General features: G+C 41.6%; 1 protein-coding gene and 1 long non-coding RNA gene across 3 annotated transcripts in view; one reads left to right on the top strand and one right to left on the bottom strand.

Annotated features, from left to right (window-relative positions):
* Positions 1–9,681: 9,681 nt before the first annotated feature.
* On the bottom strand, positions 9,682–19,769 carry LOC142100184 (uncharacterized). The gene is made up of 3 exons (XR_012678755.1): positions 19,696–19,769; positions 15,096–15,185; positions 9,682–9,876 (listed from the first exon to the last, which is right to left on the bottom strand). It is a non-coding gene; the product is annotated as an uncharacterized LOC142100184 (long non-coding RNA).
* A 3,945-nt stretch (positions 19,770–23,714) lies between these two features.
* Positions 23,715–27,018, top strand: part of PRICKLE2 (prickle planar cell polarity protein 2) — a 938,433-nt gene continuing 935,129 nt past the window's right edge. For both annotated transcript variants that reach the window (XR_012678591.1, XM_075183368.1), the window contains exon 1: positions 23,715–23,886. Coding sequence is in view for 1 of the 2 variants with exons in the window: in XM_075183368.1 (XP_075039469.1) it covers positions 23,845–23,886 (42 nt within the window). In the remaining variant the exon portion in view is untranslated. The remainder of the gene's footprint in view (positions 23,887–27,018) is intronic.

Genomic DNA, 27,018 nt, shown 5'->3' with positions numbered 1-27,018 from the left:
AGGATTCCTCGGATGAATCCCGTATTGAGGAGGACTCAGTCTGGCTGCTGACTTGGGCTGCAGGACTGAATCTGATGGAGATTGTGGAGGAAGTTGACGAGGAGGGTGTTGCTGGTGTGTATCCAACTGGACCACGGGATTTAGGTGTCCCTGTACCGATGAGGGTCCTAGCCCCAGTTCCTGAACTAACCACTGAACTATGAAGGTTATTCAGGTGACGTATAAGGGAGGATGTTCCTAGGTGGGCAAGATCCTTACCCCTGCTTATTTGAGCTTTACATAAGCTACATATTGCCATACATTGGTTGTCTGGATTTGGATAAAAATAACTCCAGACCGAAGAGGTGCATTTTTTGGTCTTCTGACCAGGCATGACGATGGGCTTTTTCATCCCATGGACATCAGCTGTTTCCCCCCCTGGTGCCTCATTTACAATAACCACATCACCATCCTCATCATCAAGTTCCTCCACAGCGCCAGCTACATCATCAATAGCCTCCTCCCGAGCCACCTCTTCCCGTACAGTGATGGGAAGGTCAGGCTTGACAACCACCAACACCCTTGGACTCGCCTTGGGGATTTGTGATAATTTCTCTTTAGAAGGCAGAGTTGTTTGCTGTTTTGTTGCTGACAGCATAACTCTCTTCAATTTTTTGTAGGGGGGGGGAGGAGGAGGAGGGCTAAGATCCGTGGGTGAAGCTGAACCACTAGTCATGAACACGGGCCAGGGCCTAAGCCGTTCCTTGCCACTCCGTGTCGTAAATGGCATATTGGCAACTTTACGTTTCTCCTCAGATGATTTTAAGTTTCTCTTTTTGCTACTTTTTCTTAACTTGGGCTTTTTGGATTTTACATGCCCGGTACTACGAGATTGGGCATCGGGCTTGGAAGACGACGTTGATGGCATTTCATCGTCTATGTCATGACTAGTGGCAGCAGCTTCAGCATTAGGAGGAAGTGGGTCTTGATCTTTCCCTACTTTATCCTCCAAATTTTTGGTCTCCATTATATGTAGCACAAGATACTGCAGAATGTGTGAACTTGGTAATATTGCAGTACCAATGGACTTATACTGCTGGATTGGTTTTGCAAATTTGGTTATAATTATTATATATTATTTTTTTTTGAAATTTTTTATTTTTTTTTACTTTTTTTTTATTTTTAAAAAACTTGGGAATAGTGGGGAAATAACTATGCCCTTAGAAGCACAGAGCACAGGACACAGCACCACTGGACTGAACAGGACACGGCACAGGACCCAGCAGCACTACGGAACTCAGCAGGACAGAGCACAGGACACAGCACCACTGGACTGATACTGCAGAATGTGTGAACTTGGTAATATTGCAGTACCAATGGACTTATAAATTATAATGCTGGATTGGTTTTGCAAATTTGGTTATAATTATTATATATTTTTTTTTTAAAAAATTTTTTATTTTTTTTTACTTTTTTTTTATTTTTAAAAAACTTGGGAATAGTGGGGAAATAACTATGCCCTTAGAAGCACAGAGCACAGGACACAGCACCACTGGACTGAACAGGACACGGCACAGGACCCAGCAGCACTACGGAACTCAGCAGGACAGAGCACAGGACACAGCACCACTGGACTGATACTGCAGAATGTGTGAACTTGGTAATATTGCAGTACCAATGGACTTATAATGCTGGATTGGTTTTGCAAATTTGGTTATAATTATTATATATTTATTTTTTTTTTAAATTTTTTTTTTTTTTTTACTTTTTTTTTATTTTTTAAAAACTTGGGAATAATGGGGAAATAACTATGCCCTTAGAAGCACAGAGCACAGGACACAGCACCACTGGACTGAACAGGACACGGCACAGGACCCAGCAGCACTACGGAACTCAGCAGGACAGAGCACAGGACACAGCACCACTGGACTGATACTGCAGAATGTGTAAACTTTGTAATATTGCAGTACCACTGGACTTTTACTGCTGAATGTGTGAACTTGGTAATATTGCAGTACCAATGGGCTTATACTGCAGGATTGGTTGTGCAAATTTTGTGGTAATTAAAAAATATTAAAGTAGTTTTTGGTATTTTTTAAAAAAACTTTTTTTTATTTTTTTAAACACAGGGGAATATTGGGGAAATAACTATGCCCTTAGAAGCACAGAGCACAGGACACAGCACCACTGGACTGAACAGGACACAGCACAGGACCCAGCAGCACCACTGACCTCAGAAGGACAGAGCACAGCACACAGCACCACTGGACTGATACTGCAGAACACAGCACAGAACTAAACAGCACAGAACTAAACAGCACAGAGGACCACCTAACACACCCTCCCTCTACCCTGATCAATGCCCGAGTGAAGATGGCGGCGACTAGCGGGGAATTTATAGGATCCGAGTATCGCGAGATCCGACAACGGGATTATGAGTCAGAGCCTCAGTTTCACTTTTGAATTTGGCGCCAATACCCGGATCTGTCTCGGATCCGACTCGGATCCGCAACGTTCGGGTGGGCTCGGATTTCATAAATCCGAGTGCGCTCATCCCTAATATAACACTGTACACTTTTTGGTGAAAATTCAGAAGAAAAGCCTGCAAGGTTTAGTATTTGTATTTCAGCAATGACAATTAGCAATGGAGCAATGGACAAGTTGTCTTTGGATGTATATAACACCGTACACTTTTTGGTGCAAATTCAGAAGAAAAGCCTGCAAGGACTAGTATTTGTATTTCAGCAATGACAGTTAGCAACGCAGCTCTCCTTTGTGTGTTACCTATATAACACTGTAGAATTGGACTGCAGAATTACATCAACCCTGTAAGCACTATTATTTGTATTTTTCTGCAATGAGAATTAGCAATGGAGCAATGGAGCTCTCCTGAATGTCACTTTGATGAACACTGCTACTACCCTCCTCTTTCAATTTTATAACTTTGCCTGCCGAACTGCTCTACAATCTACACTCTGTACTACCCTTTCTGTGTCCCTCTCTCAAATGGCGCTAGATCGTGTGGATGGCGGTATTTATAGATTCCAAAACTTGCGGCATCCGAGATCCGACGACGTAACAATGACGTTTTGCCTCCTTTTCGATTCTGAAATAGCGCGAAAGTACCGAGCTGACTCGGCTTGGTACTCGAATCCCCTAAGTTCGGGTGTGTTCGGTTCCCGAGGAACCGAGCCTGAGCATCTCTAAATATTATTAATATTAACTACCAATTAGTACAATTGCTGTTAGAAAGATAGATAAATTCAATTGTCCATCTTACATATCTACATTTTTTATAGTCCTCAAGCTAGTTATTATTTAGATTTCTTTATCATCCTAATCTCATTTGATTGGGAGTATTTTTACATCTATAGTCACTGCCTCACTGGTTATGGTCTGTGCTATAACTTTAAATTTCTATATCTCATGTTTGTTACTGGACGCACCGCACGAAATTCAGGGTAAAAGTAAAGGGAATAGTTGTTCATCATCAATATAGGTTATTTATTAAATGTTTATGAACGCAACACTTTTTGTTTTTAAACAAACAAATTCATCAATCTGTATTAAATCTATACTAAGTCAATCTATATTAAAGAACATTTGGTAGTTATACTAAGACAATCTATAATTTCACAAGTTTAGAACAGATACCATGGGGTAAATGTGTCAAGCTGAGAAAAAGTGGAGATGTTGCCTATAGCAACCAATCAAAGTCTAGCTATCATTCTGTAGAATGTACTAAATAAATGATAGCTAGAATCTGATTGGTTTATTAAACCAGCTGGAAAAATCTCGGCTTGATACATTTACCCCCATGACTTCAGAAAGTAGCATTAAGGCATTTGTGTAAAAGTTCATGGGGGGGCAAAACAAAGTTTTTGCCCACCCAACAGAAACCAAGAGGGGGCAACTGTGCCCTCTGCCCCCCCATTCCTACACCCCTCCCTCCAACTGGAGAGATAAACCTTTGCCCTCATGACATCCAGGACTTCTGGGTTACCACAGAGTATTGTATGGGAACAGCACTTATAAATCTTTAAATATTCTTGATTTGTCCCTGGACATGTCTCTGGGTTATTAATACTGACAAACTGAGCACAAGGCTGGAAGAAGACAGGGTACGGAGCTGTCTTTCCCCTTAACTACACCCTTTCCTCTTCTGTGCAACTCCCACTACGGGTAACTTACGAACTGCAACAAGTGCAGACCTGCAATGCTTCTTTATGTGCTTAAGTGCGCCTACGTGTCTGCCTAGCACATAGTAAAGCTGGGTACACACTACAGAAATTTTACCCAACTTTTTATGCCGAGCGATTTTACATGCGATCGATGTTCCGATCGCTCGGCCCATGGACTGCATACACACTAGCCTTGTTTAGGACGATAAAGGGAAGAGCGAACGTCCCTTTAGCGACTTTTTACAGCCATGTTGTCGTGAGCAATGATTGTAATTTCGTACTCACTGTTGTGGATCGGTCGGAAGTTTATACACACTACACAAAGGAAACGAGATTGTAATGAAAATATTAAACGGTATGACCAACCAAATGAGGCGACAATCGTCCATTTGGGCAGACTTTCAACCATCGTGTCACTGCACACACTGACCCGACTTTTGAACGAGCGGTCGTATGTCGGCTGATTGAGCCGATTATTGGACAAAAACCGTGTAGTGTGTACCCAGCTTTAGGTAGACGCCCACGTTGTGGTCTTTGGAAACGCCCTCGGAAAACCCATCTACTCCTAGCAGTGCAGGTTGGCAAATACACCTGTAAATGTGCGTGGTGGAAACAGTTATACTTTAAACTACAAAAACATAACATCAGTGCCATACTCATCAAACCATTGGGTGACCAGGCAAGCTCTGTGGTTGAGGCATTGTCATCCCAGAAGACAACATTCCCATCAGGAAAGAAATGCTGCAAAGCTTGGTGAAGATGATCTCTCACTACGATTGAGTATTGACAAGCATTTACATTGTCTTCTGGTGACTGATCAGAAATCATTCCAGGAAAATGCACCCCACAAAATTACCGAATCACCGGAGACCTTAACCGATGGAAATAAGCACTCAGTGCTCTAGAGTTTGATAGGTTGGCTCCACACATCCATTCCTCCATTTGTAGAGAACATGATGAAGGATGATTAATCGAACCATATAGTCTTTCTCCACTGCTCGGTAGTCTATTGCTTTTGCTCTTTGGACCAGTGAGCCCACAAAAGTGCATTGCTGGTAGTGATGAGCGGTTTATACTGATATCCTGCTCTGTGGAGTTCGTGTTGGACTGTTCTTGATGAAACCAATTTACTGTTGCTTGCCTGTTTTACCTTGCACTACAGACTGATGCACAGGCCTCATAATCCTGGTCTTTGTGATTCCGCCCACTGCTCCCCCATGCTGATGTTTATCCTCAGATGACATTATCTTAGACGCTGTTGCATATGAAACACTAGTTGAGATGTGTTGGTCATTGCAACTCCTGCCAACACCCCCAATAGTCACTCCACTTTCAACGTCACTGAGAAATCATCTTGTAGGCATGCTAGTCATAATTATAGGCAACCTGGGCAATCTAGCAGTTTTTTGTTTAATTAAAACATTATCCATACCTGTGCAAAACCTCTTGCTTTCAATATGGTTTTTTTTGTGTCCACAACTTGTATTCCTTTACCCCTTTACAACATATCAATTTCTTGATTTTCTTTTTTTTTCAAGAACTGTGCTGCAAATGTTTTTATTGCATGAATGTATATAGCAGGAAATGCGGCTATCTTTTTTAAACATATGATTTCATATGTTGCCAAGAGAGTGCTGACAATAATAACCTTAACGGCCTAGACAACAAAGAGATCTGAAGAGTGTGATATGTCACATTGACCGTATCTCTGACAACTGAGTGGGTTGTTCTTTCAACAAGGAACTGTACAGGGGAAATGCTGCTAACTCCTGAAGTTATATCACTGAATAGTATTCATCGTGGAATACAAATAAACTTCTACAATCTTCTGCAAGTGTATAATATATAATTAGACGTAGTCAAAAATATTGACATCCTTGGATTTTTTCCAAATAACTAATTTCCCATATAAATTGAAATTAACAACAATATTTGATCTGTTTGTTATTCTGGATTTAATGTTGTATATTCTTTTAAATCATTAAATGGAAAGAAATGACATTGATAAACTTATTGACACCCTAGACTTAATATTTGGTAGCACAGCATTGGTTAAAAATAGCTGCAGTCACCAGCTTCCTACAGCCGTGGCTTACTGCACCTCTCTACTAGCAGCTTGATCATCATCATCATCATTTATTTATATAGCGCTACAAATTCTGTAGCGCTGTACAGAGAACTCACTCACATCAGTCCCTGCCCCATTGGAGCTTACAGTCTAAATTTCCTAACATACACACAGAGAGAGAGAGAGAGAGAGAGAGAGAGAAACTAGGGTCAATTTGATAGAAGCAAATTAACCTACTAGTATGTTTTTGGGAGTGTGGGAGGAAACTGAAGCACCCAGAGGAAACCCACGCAAACACGGGGAGAACATACAAACTCCACACAGATAAGGCCATGGTCGGGAATTGAACTCATGACCCCAGTGCTGTGAGGCAGAAGTGCTAACCACTAGGCCACTGTGCTGTCCACTCTTCTTGAGGAAACTGCTCCAGTTATCCCAGATTTGAGGGGTGCCTTTTACCCGCTGCTGTATTCAGATCTATCACCAGGTATTCTATGGCATTTAGACCTGGACTTATTGCTGGGTTGGCTACAATGCCATGTGGCCAAAACTTCCTAATAACATTACAGATGGTGGAAACAGGAACATCAAGGTCTCCAGAGATTGATTTGTAGCCTTGAGATTGGTTACAATCTTCTGGAATGACTCATTTTCTCTATTCCAGCTTGCTTAATGAGTGATTTGTATATTGCAGGCACCTGCTACCCACAGGTGAGTTCAGTGCCAAACTGAAGGAGAATCACCTGCTCAAAATCTAACTATTCCCAGCTACTTCTAAAAGGGGGCAATAATTTTGTCCAGCACATTCAAGGATTTCTGAGTGGAGTAAGCTATGACTTAGTAAATGTTTCCGCTTTTGTTCTTTATTACACATGCAAAGCAAAGCAATACATATTTGGATATATATATATATATATATATATATATATATATATATATATATATATATAATGGTAGCATGAGTCAAAATTTGATATATTTGGCTGTAATAGAAGCCAGTTTGTTCGCTGAAGGGCTGGAGAGCGGTACAATAATGGCTGTCTGCAGACAACAGTGAAGCATGGTGGAGGTTCCTTGCAAGTTTGGGGCTGCATTTCAGCAAATGGAGTTGGGGATTTGGTCAGGATTAATGGTGTCCTCAATGCTGAGAAATACAAGCAGGTACTTATCCATCATGTAATACCATCAGGGAGGAGTTTGATTGGCTCCAAACTTACTCTGCAGCTGGACAAAAGTCTCCAAACATACATCCAATGTCATTAAGAACTATCTTCATCATAAGGAAGAACAAGGGGTCCTGGAAGTGATAATATGGCCCCCACAGAGCCCTGATCTCTGTATCATAGAGTCTGTCTGGGTTTACATAATGAGAAATAAGGATTTGAGAAAGCTACATCCACAGAAGATCTGTGGTTAGTTCCCCAAGATGTTTGGAACAACCTCCCTGCCGAGTTCCTCCAAAAACTGTGTGTAAGTGTACCTAGAGGAATTGATGCATTGATGTTGTTTTGAAGGCAAAGGGTGGTCACACCAAATATTAATTTGATTAAGATTTCTCTTCTGATCATTCACTTTGCATTTTGTTAATTGATAAAAATAAACGATTAACACTTCTATTTTTGAAAGCATTCTTACTTTGCAGATTTTTTTCCACATTCTGCCTAAAACCTTTGCACAGTATTGTATATAATATACATACACACAGTTAGCTCCATATATATATGGACACTGACACAATTTTTGTTAGTTTAGCTACATATTCAAGTTACAGTTATATAAAGAATATGGGCCTAAAGTGCAGACCATCAACTTTATTTTGAGGATATTCACATCCAAATTGGAGGAAGGGTTTAGGATTTAAGATTGTTTAATATGTAGCCCCCTCTTTTTCAAGGGACCAATAGTAATTGGACAATTGACTCAAAAGCTGTTTCATGGACAGGTGGGGTTATCCCTTCGTTATTTCTTTATCACTTAAGCAGACAAAAAGTCTGGAGTTGGTTCCAAGTGTGGCATTTCCATTTGGAAGCTGTTGCTGTGAATCCACGACATGCGGTCAAAGGAGTTCTCAATGCAAGTGAAAGGACATGGTTAGGCTGAAAAAAACTAAATAAAACCATAAGAGAGATAGAGGGAACCTAAGGAGCGCCCAAATCAACAGTTTGGTACATTCTGATGAGCTCGGAAATACAAAAAGGCCTGGACGTCCACGGAAGACAACAGTTGTGGATGATCACAGGATCCTTTCCATGGTAAAGAAAAACCCCTTCACATCCAGAAGTGTTATTTAGGGCGCACTGACGTCAGGCATTACTGCCGGACACCTGTGGATTCGAAAGAACCTGTCAGTGTTTTGCTAGGATCTGATATGTGGACAGACACTGATCAGGTAAGTCTGTGTATATTCTTGTCGTTTTCTTCTGAAATCGGTTTTCTTTTGTAGGTGTCCTCGGCGTCAGATTTATCAACATCGGCAACGCGTACCCCACCCCTACCAGGAGGATAGCGCGCTTTGTCCCATAGCACATATCATCTCCATCTGGCCATCTTGAGCTTTACCTTTCAGAAAAAACATTACATAAATAGCTACCACTTGCAATACCCCACTACCAGTATAGGACACCAGGCTCCGCCTCTGCACCTCACCTAATAAACTAGGTTGCCTTATTAAGAAGGGTCAAGATCTGCATCAATGCACGACCACAGCTTATTATTAACACCCTGAAATGGCATTTGCGTTCATGAGCCCATTAAACTTTTTCAGACAAACATTAAAGATAGCAAATACAACAACAACCTTGACAAGATTAGAACAAATCAAAACACATGTTTCTCTGCAGTGAGCCGATCCTGCAAAACTTGCCAGATTTATGTAAGGAAAGGATGATATTATTATCATTTATTTATATAACGTCTATCCAAGGGCGGATCTAGACAACTGCTTTACCCGGGGCGATTTAGGCCCCGCCCCCTTTCTGATTTCTAAGGCTGCCGGCGGCTGCACACTATGTGCAGGTCCGCTCGGTAGTGACAGTGTACTGTCCCGCTGCTCTGATTGTGTTTAAAACACAATTAGAGCAGCCAGGCAGCACACTGTCACTGCTGAACGGACCTGCACAGTGTGCAGCTGTCGGCAGCAAGCCCCTGCTAGGGGAGGCGATCGCCCCGATCACCTCCCCCCCCCCCCTGGATCCGCCACTGCGTCAATCATATTATGCAGGATGTATAGCCACACACATCAGTCCCCATTGGAGCTTACAATCTAAATTCCCTACCACACACACACACACACTCTTATACACACACAAACACACACACTAGAGTATATTTGCTTGAAACCAGTTCAGAAACTCTGTCTTACAGCAAAGAATCTTTTTCCGACATGAGATTTCAGCTGTAACATCAACAGAAAGTAATATATAGAAAGTCTCCTTCAAAGGAACAAGAGGTCAATCTTCCTAAAGTGAGAAGGTGTAGATCTGTCTGTTACCAAGTCATTCCGGGAACAAATTGAATGTACTGAGCTGTGCTCAGTAGGTCATCCACATCCTTCTTCTCAAGGACGGTGCAATCATTTATCTCCCAGCAGATGGACTCTCTGGATATCTCCAACCAAGGGGACAAAGTCATCTCCAGCCTCCTCCGTAACTGCAGGGGAGATAAATGTACGAGAGAAATACGATTATATCATTTTATAGTGCCCTATGAATTATCTACCTATAGTGGAAATGACGGAGTACAATGTCCCCCCTTTATAAAAATAACAGTGAAAATATTGTATAGAAAATAAAACATTCAGGCAGAATAGCTCAGTCTGAATCTCCAAATAATTGATTCTCTATATTTCCAAAAGAGCTACAGACTGAGATCAATGGTATAATTGTTGAAGAGGAATAACTAAAGGGGGTGTCCTAGATTTAATATGTTGACACATTTTTAGCTTTTGAAAATGTTTCAGACTTTAATCTTAATTTTAAGTTGTTTTTTTTTTAATTAACAGTTTTAATACAAAAACTAATTACTATTAAATAATGATTACACTTAAGTATATTACCTCTGTCTGTCTGTCTCCCTCTCTGTCTGTGTGTGTGTCTATATTAGGGAATTTAGACTGTAAGCTCCAATGGGGCAGGGACTGATGTGAATGACTTCTCTGTACAGCGCTGCGGAATTAGTGGCGCTATATAAATAAATTATGATGATGATGATATGGCTGTATACTTTATTCCTTATGTTGTTTTTTTGTATTTAAGGATAATAGAGAAACTTCCCTTGCTGTTGGTTGGATTTAATTCCTTTATATTACGAATTAACTAACTTAGTAAATCTAATAACAAGAAGTTAAAAACAAGAGACACAATGATCAATAATAATTTGAGATACAATGATAAATAACCATGTTAAAAACATACTATTTATCATCATCATCATGCGCTGTCATTCTAAAGTCCCTAATACACACACACTACTGTTAATTTTGTCAGCAGCCAATCAACCTACCACACAGCTAAGGATATTTGCAACCTGAAGAATTATCCGACCGACGTGTTATCTCAAACAATTGTACCTACGACTGAAGGTCCGATCAGTCTGGCGATTCATCCATACACACTGACACGATTTACCTTCTGATCTGTGCTCTTCATCTGGTCCTCTAGTCTTCAGAGAATGACAGCACAATATTCATTCATTTATTCATGTCACATTGTCACACCGATTAAAACCGTCTTGTTATAGCTATCCACATGTCCTAACGAATTTCATTACCTTTTGTGACTCTAAAACAAAACATTCTGTCTCAGAACGAACAAATGAATTATTCCTTCTTCAGCACTCTCTACATTTATTCACCGGGACATTCATTGCTAGCATCGGCTGAAAAGAGTACGACTCTGTAACCTCTATGGAGATCGTGAGCATGAGTGTATTATACACACTACATGACTGGTTGGTGGTTGGTCGGAAAATATTAAACAGTATGACCAACCAAATGAGCCAGCAATCAACACTTTGAAACAACTTTTGACCATTGTGTCGCTATACACACCACCCCGATTGTCGGCTGATTTGCCCAATTATTGGATGAAAACGCTTCAGTGTGTACCTAGCCTAAGGCCCTGGGGAGAACATACAAACTCTATAAGTGTAAGTTTGGGAATTGAACTCATGACCCCAGTGCAGTGAGGCAGAGGTGCTAACCACTAAGCCACCACACTGCCCACTATTCCATGTTAATAAGTAAATAGATAATCAATGCTACCTACATCGCAACTTAACCCCTTCAAGACTGGAGAACGGTGTATCCTTCTACGACCTGGACCATATTCATGACTTTGTGCTGCATCAGTTTCTCTGGGAATTTACATTTAATTTAACTTTCTACCAAAGCAAATTTTATTTGTTAGGACATAAGTGCTTCTATTAAAATATTTTTATTCTACAGCCATTAGCTAAGGATAACCAGACAAATATCACAAAACGCTTTTTTCCATAATTGTTGCCATGGTTACTGTTGCATACAGCGTCATTTCAGAAAATGACCCTGAGATGCATTCCTCTAGTTCTCCTAAGCAAAGGGACATTGTATATATGTGTTCTTTTAATCAATGGTCTTAGCAAGTTACAGGCACAGAAACTATGTATTATATCTTATTTATTTTTTTACTTTTCACTTTCTTCTACAAGTTTTATTTCCTTTACCTGGGGAAACCTTTAGGAGTCATTGAAGACTCCAATATGCTTATTACTAATACATCAATGCAAACTACAATAGCAGTTACCAGCATGGGTCTTACAGCAATGCCTAGCATGTTATATATGATTTAGCCAATCCAAGCCAGGTGTTAGGGCTGACGGCAAGTGTCATAAACTTGTAGAACAGGTCACAGAGGTCTTCGCCTATAGCAGCCGCCTTTCCCGTAGAGCTGAACGTTCTCACAGGTACTCGGATGCTCCCAGGTCTTAAACTCAAAGTACTACAAGTTTATAACCCTACCGCAGCGCAGGGGAGGGCCAGGTGGAAGAATAGCCAAGTCCAAACAGGCTGAGGTCAAGGGGTACAGCGGACAACGGTGGTGTAGTCCAGGCAAAAGGTCAGGGCTGGTGTCAAACAACGAATCCAGGTAACAGGCAGAGGTCTGGGTCACAGGCAATATAGCAGAGTCCAGTACACGGTACAAGGTCATACACGGCAAGATCAATCCAAAGGCAGAGAAGAGGAACAGAGCAAGGAGCAGGTAAGTATGCACAAAGCAGGAACTATAACCAGCAGTGAGGCCCAGTCCTCACTGCCTTAAATACTATGATGGACAAATCAGAAAGGAGGAGGACAGGGCTGACAATCAGCCTCAGGAGGCTGCTAATTAATTACTTACTGGGAACTAGCATAGGTCATATCACAACCAGGAACATGTATAAATGACAGATAGAATCATGTGAGAGCTCCCCCTGGAGTTGGAGGATGTCCCTATATCCTCCTACTCTATGCCACAAAGATAATAGTGCATTGTAATTAATGCACGTGCTCGGCTGCTACCTCACGCCAGGATGTGGCATACCGCCATGGCTCGTAACACCAGGACCCAGGTCTACTTACCTGAAGGAAATCCCCAGTGACATCACATGATGATGTCACTGGGATTACAGTGCATAAAAACTGCATTATACAAACATGCATTTAGTTTTATCTCTGTAAAGATCCCAGGGGCAAGGAACCAACCAAAAGAGTTGCAGACCCCATCGCCGTACCCAACAGCACGGCCCAAAGATTGGGTGTTGCATATGAACATGATTTTTAATAATGCCAATCTACACTATACTACAGGAGATGTGAAGTTTCTGAATATCATATCTCATTATGATTTAAATAAACGAAGTAAACTAAATTTAAAAACCACACTCATCTTTAATAATATCTACTGTTTTGTCATGGATTCCAATTTCCTAATTCTCCGTTTCAGTACCTAGATATTTAGCTATTTTGCCTTTATTTAGTTTACTATTTCTTTAATTACTTTAATATTTGTAGATTTGCTTTTTATTCACCTCTGTGCAGTAAGCGTGACAAATCTCATTAATTTATTTTCTGTATCTGGAAGCCTATAATTAATTAAATACACCCAATGGGGCTTGGAATGAATGCAATTGTATTTGTTTGTGCTGGGTTGCACACAGAACGTTTTCAATTGTCTGATAGGAAGATATAACCTTATTGCATTGCCAGCAAAGGTGTATAAAATTGCCTTGGGCATTACAGTCCCTTCAGCGAACTAGAGGCATATGAGGATTAATTTTGTGTAGATTAGCAGGAGTTCTATCTATAATATAAAAGCCTAGTGGCGTGTGTTAGTCTGTGTGTGTGTGTGAAAAAAAAACAAACAAGCTGCAGCGCCACCTGCTGGGCGGAGTTAAACACTGACCTACTAAATTCTTAGTGTGTGTGTGTGTGTGGAAAAAAAACTCAGAAAGGGCGGAAATTTGGTATACTAAGATGTTTTTAATTTGTTCATTTAATTTGTTAATTGTTAAAAGTGTTTATAAAGATTTTAAAAATATATATATATATTTCTTGAAGGAGAAGTGACAGTTGGGAGTGGTTGGTGGTTGCCGGGGGTGACAGTTGGGAGTGGTTGGTAGTTGCCGAGGGTGACAGAGCGAGAGGAGTGTGATACTCAGGACCGCTAAGAGAGATCCCTGTGTCTGAATAGACATCTGGATAGATGTGGCGATAAAGATGAAGGATGAGGTGATGGAGAAAAATTATGAGGTGGTGACATGTGGACAAAACCATGTTAAAAAAGGGCGCTTGCGTCGGGAAGTAACGCTCTTCCCCTGAGGAGGCCTGGCCTAGCCTCAAATGCATGACAAGAACCTTTTTAAGACCTTAAGTAGCTTGATTTGACTAGAATGCATGAGTATCATGCACGGGTTAACTTGTATAACATATGAGGCACATTAGCTACAGGTCCAGCATCATCCAAGGAAGTATATCCTTTGCAAATATTTTCCATTTATGTTTCCAATGTTTTGCATTGATTTCTTGACCTGAGGCTGGTTACACACTACAGGATTTTCACCCGATTATTGTGCCAATCACACGATAAACAACCGTTAGGTCCGATATAGCACTAGGGCAGCACAGTGACCTAGTGGTTAGCACTTCTGCCTCACAGCACTGGGAGCATGAGTTCAATTCCTGACCATGGCCTTATCTGTGTGGAGTTTGTATGTTCTCCCCGTGTTTGCGTGGGTTTCCTCCGGGTGCTCCAGTTTCCTCCCACACTCCAAAAACATACTGGTAGGTTAATTGACTGCTATCAAAATTGACCCTAGTCTGTGTGTGTCTATATTAGGGAATTTAGACTGTAAGCTCCAATGGGGCAGGGACTGATGTGAATGAGTTCTTTGTACAGCGCTGGGGAATTAGTGGCGCTATATAAATAAATTATGATGATGATGATAGTGTGTACGCTCCAACTACCATATTTTATTGTTCCAACGCACATGCTTTGAGTCAACACCTCCACTTTTCCTTTTTAAAGAAATATACCCCAACATACCCCATAATCTGATTTAATTGACTGTTTACCATTTCCCAAATTTGAATATAAAATATATACATCTTCCCTTTAATATGTGCTTTTATTCTATTATTTTTTTTACGAAGAGCTAAATCTTTCCAATAGTTATATTTTCCTTCAGAAGGACAGAACCGTCACAGATGTCATCATTAAAACTCAGAGATGTATTTAGTATTTCAGTTCTATTTTCCCTGAGAGCGTTCTCCTACTAACAATCTGTTTGGCCGCTTCTCCTCGGTTCCCAGGATTAATGTCAAGTGATTTTCATCACAGCGTAAATCAATGTACCTCTTCTATTTCTGTGTACCGTGTCACCATGTTCCTCCAGAATGGGTTATTTTCTATTTGTACCACTGCTCGAGTGCAACACGGAAAAGCCTGTAGAGTTATTATTAATAGGAAAAAAATGTCATTGAATAGCAGGTACAAAAACAAAAATGCTGATTTGTACATTTCACGGCTGTTGCTGTTATGGAAACACAGTTTGATAAGAATGTACTAAATCTGGGGCATAATCACTACCCAAAGCTGGAGCTCACAATATGTACACCGATCAGCTATGACATTATAAACACCTGCCTGATATTGTGTAGGTCCCTCTTGTGCTGCCAAAACAGCTCTGACTCGTCGAGGCATGGATTCCACAAGACCTCTGAAGGTGTCATCTCCATTTATTTATATAGCGCCACTAATACTGCAGCGCTGTAGAGAACCCATTCACATCAATCCTTGCCCCATTGGAGCTTACAGTCTAAATTTCCTAACACACACAGACAGACATAGAGAGACACTAGGGTCAATTTGATAGCAGCCAATTAACCAACTAGTATGTTTTGGGAGTGTGGGAGGAAACCCACACAAACACGGGGAGAACATACAAACTCCACACAGATAAGGCCATAGTCGGGAATTGAACTCATGATCCCAGTGCTGTGAGGCAGAAGTGCTAACCACTGAGACGCCGTGCTGCGGTATCTGGCACCAAGACAATAGCAGCAGATCCTTAAAGCCCTGTAAGTTGCGAGGTGGGGCCTCCATGGGTCGGACTTGTTTTTCCAGCACAAAAGATGCTTGATGGGATTGAGATCTGGGGTAATTGGAGGCCAACTCAACACCTTGAACTCTTTATCGTGTTCCTCAAACCATTCCTGAGCAATTTTTGCTGTGTGGCAGGGCGCATTATCTTGCTGAAAGAGGCCACTGCCATTGGGGAAGACCGTTACCATGAAGGGGTGTAGTTGGTCTGCTACAATGCTTAGGTAGGTGGTACATGTCAAAGTAACATCCACATTAATGCCAGGACCCAAGGTCCTGCCATCTCTTCCCCGGGTAAACGACGCATATGCACCCGGCCTTCCATTTGATGTAAATAATTGTTGTTGTCATCACAATTTGGCCCGTGTGAAAGTCACTCAGATCCTTTCGCCCATTTTTCCTGCTTCCAACACATCAACTTCAAGAACAGACTGTTCACTTGCTGCCTAATATATCCCACTCCTTGACAGGTGCCAGCGTAACAAGATAATCAGTGTTATTCACTTCACTGGTCAGTGGTTTTAATGTTGTGGCTGATCAGTGTATACTTTCATGGGAAGGTAAAATAACACCTGCACCTCTCGCCAATCACTTTAATACAGCAGTGTTCTACAAAAATGAATCCATACAGAACATATAAATGAGATTTTAGAATTTGGCAGTGTCCCTGACAAAATGACCATGGTAGTGCTGAAGTAATATTGCCCTCTTTACTTCACATACATCTTTGTGCCTGATTAACCTCTGAAACACTCATAAGTATTAAATAATCCCTATTGACTACTTGTGTTCAATAGAACACACAGCAAGAGGTAGAATTACTGAACCTTCTAAAAAGGAATGTACTGGATAAATGCTGGAATCTGATTGGTTGCTATAGGCAGCAACTCTACTTTTCCATGTTAGAAGGTTCAGTAAATCTATCCCTTTGTAATAAGCATTGGTAGCATCTCCCAAAGTTCATTGGAATATACTGCACCTCCTTCACCCCAATCTCACTTTGTATCTTCTCATAGCCACACTTGTGTCACTGAGTTTGAATGGGAATGAACTAATCCTCCCTGCAGCTCAAGGCTCCAATCTACTGCCCAAAAATAAGGAGGAAGCCTAGTAACACCCGAAATGTCACGTAAAATAAAGAGAAAACAGAAAAGGCAATTTGTGATGCATCACAGTGGTTTATTGTACACAATAGTTTATTCAATCATTTAAAATGTCTACGCATGGTGTTCTGTCCATACAAAATACATCTGTACAGTAAATTAAATTGTTAACCTGAGAACAAAACATAAAACTTGTATCCTAACTTGAGCAAACATATTCAGTCCTGTATGCGCTATATACAGTATTCAGGACCAGCCCCAGGTCTATCAACAGTATGTGCCAGAATTTTCAGTGCATTCCCCCATCCCCTAAGTTTAGAAATTATACTTCTTTATTATCTGGGGAAAAAAATACTTTAAAAAAATATGAAAAATAGGTTTATGTTGGCTACGACGCGCAATGTGTTTGTTGTGCTATAACTCGTATAAATGTCATCAATTTTGAAAAGCATTAAAATCAACGCGGTTCAAGTTGATGAGGTTGCAGCGCTAGCTGGCCTTACTCTGAATGTAACCTACATGGCAAGTCCTTCAGCATCTGTAACCTACAAGTTATACTAAATCTCTGTGTTTGGCTGTAATGAGGAAGATAGGAGCGTAACAATGGGGAACTGGAGTTCTTCTAGAGCACTTAGAGACAATTTTCACATCTCCTGTTATGATTAACTTCCTAACGGCAGAGTTTTATCTCAGTCTTGTAAATCTACAGATGAGGACATCCCTTGTATATTGGCTGGAGAAACAAGGAGAAGTGCCACATTTTGTATATTGTTTCTCTTCAACTGACAACTGGAAAATAATATTTGCCTGTCTATAGGTGTCAACTTATCCCTAGGCTGCATTGAGTAAGTGGAGTGTCTACACCTTGATCTAAGTTCTTCAGATGCTAAGTATTATTTTCTGACTCGAACACCTTCAAACCATGACACTGTTTGAAACTTTCTGCAAAACCTCAGATTAGCAATAACTAACGTCTCTTGGACTTTTCAAGTAGATCGATTTCCTCCACATAGTGTCAATTAATTATTTGTCATTAGAACCAAATTCTTTTTCCCCTTCATGGGAAGCTCTACCAGGTCCTTAGGTAGTCACTGTGGGTGATTCACTGTTACCAAATACATGTACAGTCATCCAGAATTCAATGATGGCACCGTGTATGTTGTTGTCACGGTTGCACAGGAATCTTAGATAGTTTATATTGCCTTCTTTCATAACAAAAGAGTAGAACATCTACTGGGTTTCAGTTATCATGGCAACGTGTCAATCCTGAAGTGGATTAACACTCTCAGGACACTATAAACCATGTCTGGTCCAGTCAGAGGGACATCACTCCCTCGCACAATAAGACTCTCCTCTGGTCTACAAACGTTCAAGCGTTCTCTGAAAACCCAACTCTTCAGACAAGCTTATAATATTCCTCAACCACCCTCTTAACCTCACTAGATTACCCTATTACCACAATTTCACACAAGACAACTACCCCCCCTGACCAACATTGTTGTGTGACAGGATCATTTATCCTCAAATTTGAGGAAAAACTACTTCACAGAAAAGGTAGTGGATAAGTGGAATAGCGTCCCATCATAGGTGGTAGAGGATAATAAAGTAAAGCAATTTAAACATGTTTGGGATAGACATAAGGATATCCTTACACAGAATAAAGAATCAAATAAGGTTTGAGGTTACCATAGGTTAAAAATTGGGCAGACTAGATGGGCCAAGTGGTTCTTATCTGCCGTCAAATTCTATGTTTCTATGATCTTCTGAAATTATTTTTATTTGAACTGTGAACACTACTCTGTTTGAAGTTCGCCATTAAAATACGTTAAAATGTATCAGTTTAGGCTCAAACATGGTGGAATCTCTCTGACTTTCTCAAATTTAACTCAATTTTTTTAAACGGTCAAAAATTCTACATATTCTGTTGAAATTTCATTTTTGTACTGATTAATTTATCTGACACATGACCAGTTTCTGCATCTCTATAAAGTACCATTAGCAGCCTAAACTAGCTGGATGAGGAAATATTCAGTGTAAATAAGTCTTTACAGGGCAGCGTAAGCAAATATTACAGTGTGTTAAAGTGCTGTGGATATAAAACAATACCAATGTCATAGCTGCCAATTATTCCTTATTTCCAGGCCCGGGTTTTAAAGGTTTGTCTTTGTAAATGTCCCTGGTTTTTAATATAAAAAAATCTGCACAGTGCAGTCTTTACTTTGTACAGTATACTAAATGCAACTACGCCATCCAATCTTATTCTCTGGCCTATCAAGATATGTCCAACTCAAAACACAGCAGTATTTCTACGTCAGATATATGTCAGGTGTACAAATGTGTATACTTAGGCCAAAAAGTGAGTAGAGCTGTTGGTGGTGCAAGACTAGCTGCTAAGATCTCCGCCATAAAATGAGCTGTTAGCGTCAGTACTCATATTTATGACATAGTGATTTCCCATAGCTTCAACTCAAGCCCTAAATTCAAGCCTTGGGAAATCCCCATGTTATAAATATGACCACTGCCGCTAACAGCTCATTTTGCAGCAGAGCTCTTAGGAGCTAATCTTGTGGTACCCAAAGTACCAGCGTGCCCTGGCAGCCATGGCAACGGCGCACGTGTACCATCGGCCATCTTGGAATTGACTTTGGCACCGGGAGTGTAACACTGTGTAAATATGTGTATTTTAAATGTACAATGGTTAAGTGTGTAAAATGTGTGTAATGTATATAAGTAATAAAACATGCACTTACCTTGGTCCAGGGGCAGCCCTGGATCCTTCACCCCCCGGCAGACAGCGTCAGTGGCTGCCGGAGGGACTTCCACCCCAGCCTTCTGGGATCAAATAGATCCAGGAGCTGCAGCGCTACCTGGGGGCCCCAGGAAGCTAAGTCACTTGATGGAGCTCAAACAGCTTCAACTAGCGACAGGGCAGGGACTGCTGCCCCGAGTCTGGCTGCTCGCCCCTGGTGCTACTTTCAGCCAGGGGTGAGAGCCAGACCTTGGTATAGGGTCCTTGGAAGTAGTTTAGGTGAGAGATTTAAAAGATAAATCTCTCGCCCCAGACAGCCAGGCACCAGGGAGGAGAGTGGACTGATCCCCCTCTCCATGGTAGCTCATGGATAGGGGGAAGTACACCCCCCTCTGCCACTAGCCTCAATGTAAAAAAGGTGTTAACCCCTCTGGGCTGATTCACGTGCAGGCTGCATGAATCAGTCCAGATTGATTAAAGGGGCAGGAGGACGGATTACCTCCTGCCAAGCTGGTCTCAAAAACTATAAAAAGAGACCTGTTTTGCGCTGAAATGTATTATTGTTTCATCTGACCTTCTGAGCACTGTACCTTAAACCAGTGTGAACTGTCCTTATTAGGACACTTGAGCTAATAAACATCATTTTGCTTCAAGATCCTGCTTTGACGACTACTTCCCTGCTGTAATTCCTGTGACCTGCAGATTAGACCCAACTCTAATCCGTTGCCCAGCTGTTCTGAGGTTTGGACCCAGCGTCTAGTACCACCACTCTGCCCACTACCCAGCAGCTCTGGCCAGTGTGATAGGCCAGGGGAGAAACCATCCACAGCCAACCCCTGACCAGGAAGAGGTCAGGGGAACCAGCCCAGGTGCCCAGTGAGGGGGTACACTAGCAGTGACAGTTGGCAGCTTAAGCCTGTCCTACTGCGGTTAGAGGGTGCACTTGTGATAAAGAAAGGGGACGGTGGCAAGGCAAGCCCAACCGGTCCCCAGCAACACAACAGACAGGGTGGCATAAGCGGTCCATCCTGTCACAACCTCTTTGTTGCTTTCAACACTGCTGACCACCCTCCTCTCCTGCACATTCTTTACTTCATTGGCTTTCGTGATACTGTTCTCTCCTGGTTCACTTCTTACCTGTCCAACTGCTCCTTGTCTATCTCTGCCTTATCCTTCCCATCTCTTGTTGAGGTTCCTCAAGGCTCTGTCCTTGGCCCTCTGCTCTTCTCAATATAAAACTCTTCCCTTTGGTGAACCATTCAGCTTCTTTGGACTCCAGTATCACCTATACACTGATGACGTCCAAATCTATTTCTTCTGCCCTGATCTCTGCCCTAATTTCCTATATTGTATGTCCAACTACCTTTGTGCCATGTCCTCATAGATGTCCCAATGCTACCTAAAGCTTAAAAAGCTTAAAAACTGATCTCATTACGCTCCCTACTTCCAGAATCTCTGCCCCCACATCTCTCGCCCCGTTGTCACCACTACGCTCTCCTCTGTTCATCACTCGGACCTGTCTCTTTCTCACACTAGACACAACAAAACTCCCTCATTCAATCTATCTTTATCTCTCATCTCAACTTTCCTAACCTCCTCCTGTCCGTCTTCCCTCTCTGACAATTTTGCCTTCTTCGATCCATCCTCAATGCTGCGGCGAAACTAAATTTCTTCTCCTGATGCTTCTCTTCCACTTCCCCATCTGCCATATCCTACACTGTTTCCCCATCATCTATAGAATCCAATTTAAATCTTCTCACAATCACCTACACAGGGGAGGATCTTGATTGTATTTTAGGGGGAGTTAGTATTTTGCCAGGCACCTCTGACTGTAATTAAAAAACAATCAGAGTGGTCGGGCAGGGTTCTCTGTTTATGCAGACAGCGACACTGACCTGCAGATAGTGTGCAGCTGCAGGGAGCATGCCGCTGCTAAAGAGGGGGGGGGGGGGGGCGATTGCCCAGATCGCCCCCCCCCCTGGATCCGCCACTGCACCTACAAAGCCCTCGACCAAACTTTCCCCCTTTACACTGTTTACCTCATCTCATTCCCACCCTCCCTCTCTGTTCTGCAAATGAAAGTTAAAAAAAAAAACAGCTCCTGTAGAACTACAATTACAAGCATGCCCTTCCATTTTTGGCAGGATATTCTCTACCCTCAACCAATCAAAAAGCTTCTCTGTAAAATAAAAAAAAGTCCTTACAGCAGGTTTTTGAGTGAGATTGTTTTTTTGTTTTTTAGATATATAAATGCTGCATGATATTTAACATCAATAAACAGAGACCATCATTTACAAACGATGTCTGTGATTGTGTGGTAGACAATTTAGATGGCAAGCTCCATGGGGCAGATATGAGAATAATGTGAATAGTTAAAAGTGCTACCTAATATTTTGGATGTATATAAACTAATTTAATAAAATAATAATAATAATAATAATAATAATAATAATAATTCTGGTGACAGATGACACTAAAGCTTTTTTCTCTAGTTTTAATGACCTGCGTAGCTGCCAACTGTATCTAATTTCCAGGAAAAGTCCCAACTTTTAAATATGTGTCCCTGTTTCTCAGTAGTGACCAGATGCACAGTACAAGTCCTGTAATTTTGTTTGCTAACTACAATTCATTCCTATTGTCTGGGCTTTAGTAGTTTGATGTTTTTGTTTTAAAATGAGATTTGAAAATGCAAATAAATGACAATATAACCAAGTTCTGTAGACATGTTGGAGATTATAGTGGATTGCTGTATAAAGCCCCTCATATCATAAAGTGATGATTATTAGTATAGAGCCTCCTGCACCTAATACTATGTAGTGCAGCGGTGCCCAAAGTGTGCACCGCGGCTCCCAGGGGTGCCGCGGGAAAGCCAGAATAAAAAAACAAAAACAAAACATAAACTTACCAATCCGCGCTGCGGCAGTTCACTTTAGTGACAAGCTGTGTGAGAGAGAGGGAGAATGCTGGGTCCCGGCGCCGCGTGGATTGGTAAGTTTATGTTTTGGTTTTTTTCTGGCTGGCTGCGGCAGAGGGGAGCGAGTGAGAAGGAGCGTGGCAGAGGATAGGGGACAGCGTGACAGAGGGCAGAGGAGAGGGGACAGCGTGACAGAGGGCAGAGGAGGGGACAGAGGAGGGGGACAGAGGCCAGAGGTGGGGGCAGTGTAACAGAGGGCAGAGGAGGGGGCCAGAGGAGGGGGCAGCGTGACAGAGGGCAGAGGAAGGGGACAGCATGACAGAAGCCAGAGCTGGGGGACAGAGGCCAGAGGAGAGGATAGCGTGACAGAGGGCAGAGGAGGGGGACAGCGTGACAGAGGGCAGAGGAGGGGGACAGCGTGAGAGGGGGCAGAGTGACTGGATGCGGAGGGGGGGGGGCAGAGTGACTGGATGCAGAGGGAGCATTTTAGCCTACAACTAAATAAGTATTTCTGTCCTGACCTAAATACTTATTGCGTTTTTTTGACCCAACTACTCCTAAAACAGGACTGCTCAGTAATTATTTTGGAGGGGTGCAGTGAAAAAATTATGGAGACTCTAAGGGTGCCGCAAACTGCAAAAGTTTGGGAACCACTGATGTAGTGGGTATATGTATAAAGCCCCCATGACATATATTGGATAGCTTAGGGTGGACACCAGGGGGCTGAATTAGAAGGTAAGATTTTAGTTCCTGTCCTACCCAGGCTCCATTGCTAAGAGGTTTATTGGTGGGCTTTCTGCCCTGGTGGCAAATGTCCGTTTTGCCCATTTATAAACGCTGGTACAGTCAGTTCATGTTATATATTGTATAGAGCCTCGCCCCCTCTATATACTAGGTAATTGTATAGAGACCTCTCCCCTCCATAGCCTGTAGTAGGTAGTTGCGTGAGGACTCCTATCTTATGCAGGGCTGGTGACAGACATTGCTGGTGTACTGAGGGGGGTAACACAGACCTCCTGGTGTCCTGCAGCTTCAGGTCTGTCCCCCTCCCTTCATGTCCCTGGCTGGGAGGAGCTCCAGACGCGGAAACCCCGCTCCCAAACTCCTGTTCATTGATGAGAGTGAAGCGGGTGTAAGAGCCGAGAGAGGAGCTGGATACCAGGGGACACTGACACCCAGGACCCCCAAATAGTCCCTCTGAGCGCTTCCCCCCCAGGACCCCCGAGGAGACTGGACATGTTCAGTAGGAGCTCCTGGAGGAGACATTCCGGCAGATCAGTGAGTATTGGTTGGGGGGGAGGATATAACTGTGTAACACAGGGAGGGGGGCTGAGGATCGCGCATTATCTGTCCTTCGCACCCCTCTGACTGCGCCTCAGTAACATTGTATCAGTAAACGCATGCGGACTTGCTGAACGTTCTATCCGGTTCGCCCGTCCATCACTCGGGATAGGCAACCTGTGGCTTAGCTGTTGTGAAGCTGCGTCCCAGCACTCTCTTCTCAGCACTCTCTTCCCAGCTCTAGACTGGTATGCTGAGACTTGTAGTTCCACCACAGTTGAACAGCCACGTTACCTAAGGCTATATGTGATAGACAGTTGGTCTCCCAAGAAGTTCTGCATCAGCTTATTCTTGCATGGCTTTATCTCTTCCCTGTCAGTGACTTTCAGGCTGTGTCATCCATCTATAGTGATCACAGAACTTCTTGCTAGTCCTCACTTGTCACGTTTTAACTCCATCCAAATCCTGTTAGTTAATTCTCTTATCCTCAAAGAATAGCAGACAATCCAACCATGATCCAGGCAGTGGGGAGAGAGAGTCGTGAGCTGCACCTGACTCCTGCCATAATGACATTAGCTCAGAGTACAATACCCTGCTTCAATAATTCAACTGCCTTCATTCAATATGCCATACGGATGTCCTTTCTGTTCAGACCTGCTGTAAATAACCTAACTGGTGCTACTTCATATACAAATATACAACTGCAATGTACAAATATTTGTACAACGTTGTTTACACCTTGGAATGCAATATTTGCAGAACCTATAAAAGGGGGCTAGCCAAAGGCTTTAATGCTATAGTGCAAATGTGCTGTTACCCATAGTAGCCTATCAGACTTTTGTCCTACTGTAGCTTGCACCGTGTTGATAGGTTGCCAAGGGTTACAGCACATCGGTGCCGTGCACAATATTAATAGAAGCTTTAAAGAACAAGTTTTTGCAAAACTTATACATTGCATTTCTAATGAGTGCTGATGGCAACCACAGATTAATTATGCTCCATTAAAATGCTTACCTCACAGAACACAGAGTGAAGATAGTCATGCATTTAGCTGGTTACTGGAAAAAGATTAATATAATGGTTTTTTAGGCATTCAGCGGGTCTATACAGTGGAGTTTGATCAATGTAGCAGTTAATAGGGTCAATGCAAAGAGGTCTGATTATGGGAATGGCAACTAGGATCTGTGCAATGTGGTTGGCAACTGAGTTTGTGCAATGGGGTTGTATGTTTTATATGGGCTAATTTATTTTTCAAAATAATTAAGGTCTTCTTATAATAATATGTAAGTGTAATAGGATCAGCACATGTCTATATTCCAAAGTGTAGAGAAAAAAATGCAATTAGTATAAAAGTGTATTATACTAATAGGACTGTGTGTTCTCTGACAGTGTAGAAAGCAAAACAAAAAATATAGAGCGCAACAAATATTCATTTCATAAGCTGGATATACAGGAAGGTTCTTATAATTAGAGAATTGATGATCTTTATTTTTTGTTTATGTTATAAATCACAAACTTACTCAGCTGTGTAAGACTACAGCAAGAAACTGGCTCAGTGTTTACAAAGAATTATGGGGAAAGACAAACAGTTGGTGTAAAATTCACATGTGATTAAAACATTTGCTTTTTTAGGAAAGTAACTATCCCTATTCACAAATAATATATAAATTGATGGAACTTGTCAGAGTTGAACATATTTGACATATGGTTGTGTTCTGTGAAATAAATTGTGTTCAAAGGGGTTACTTATTTATTGTATACTCCTGCCACTTTTACTAAAATACATTGTTTTATTATTTTGGCTTTGTTCCTGTGCTCTTTTATCAATGCATTTATAGCACCATGCAAAGTTGTGTATTTTTATTGCACTTAGATATCACACAGATCTGCTGTACTCTCTGTGTTAGGTATAATTGTAAACAGTGAACCATTGGTGTCCCATTGAATGACACTAAGGGGTGTAGTTACTAAACTTCGGGTTTGAAAAAGTGGAGATGTTGTCTCTAGCAACCAATCAGATTCTAGCTGTCATTTTGTAGAATGTACCAAACAAATGATAACTAGAATCTGATTGGTTGCTACAGGCAACATCTCCACTTTGTCAAATCCAGAGTTTAGTAAATCTACCCCTGAGGCTGGGCACACATTACAAATTTTTCACCAGATTATCGGGCCAATCGCACAATAAACAACACTTAGGTCTGATATTGCATTAGTGTGTACGCTCCCACGATCATGTTTTCTCGTACCAAAGCACAACGTAACGATGGATTTGATTTTATAATCAGACTAAAAATCTCTATAAATGATAGAACAATGTCGGGCAAATTCTGCACTAACGACCAGCAGTGTCCATAGATCTCCATAGAGTTTACAGAGTCAGGATCTTTTCAGCCGATGGTTATGACAGATGAAGATCACAGTTAAAACGTGTATAGTGTGTACACATGAATCTACATGCTGATTGTGACTTTCAGTCATTGGTAAAATCGATAACGATATCGCATCGGGAGAAATTTTCAGTAGTGTGTACCCAGCCTACGGGAAGCTTAGGAATAGAACCCAGTGACCTGGACTTGCTATTTCCTGTACTAATAAATCTTATTTATTTATGCAGGTTGGATGGTCTTTTTCATACTAAATCACCTTATATTGTAGGTTTAATAAATATGGGAGTTTAAAGACAATGTAACTGAAGCTTGGACACATTCTTGTCCTTTGTCCTCACTTTGAACAGAGCGTTCAAAGCCCATTCGTTAATGTAGCTTAAAGTTTTTCTGCAGCATAGTGTTCCATGTCCTTAAATGTGTTCCTATAAAACTTCACTGTATTTTTACCTAGTGTTAATGCATCTTAAAACTGCAGATAATGTTAAAATTGATGCAATAGCAAAACAACCAGGTGCGAGGCAAAATGAGTGGAGATTTCTACCGTAATTGCTGACAATGTCTGCCCGCTACATCACTGGCAATTGAATCTCCCCCAAAGTGTGTTTTTAGAACGTACATGGAATTTGCAATACCAGTTACTTATTGTTTTTCGCTGAGCTGCTCATTCCTTATGGAGCTTTGTAGCTTTTGATTGGTCCTCCAGTGCATATCCATCTTAGCGGGCATTTTGTTTTGGCAA

Source organism: Mixophyes fleayi, chromosome 8 (assembly GCF_038048845.1).
Source record: "Mixophyes fleayi isolate aMixFle1 chromosome 8, aMixFle1.hap1, whole genome shotgun sequence".
In the NCBI taxonomy this organism is placed as follows: Eukaryota; Metazoa; Chordata; class Amphibia; order Anura; family Limnodynastidae; genus Mixophyes; species Mixophyes fleayi.
This window is presented reverse-complemented; position numbering and strand designations above follow the sequence as displayed.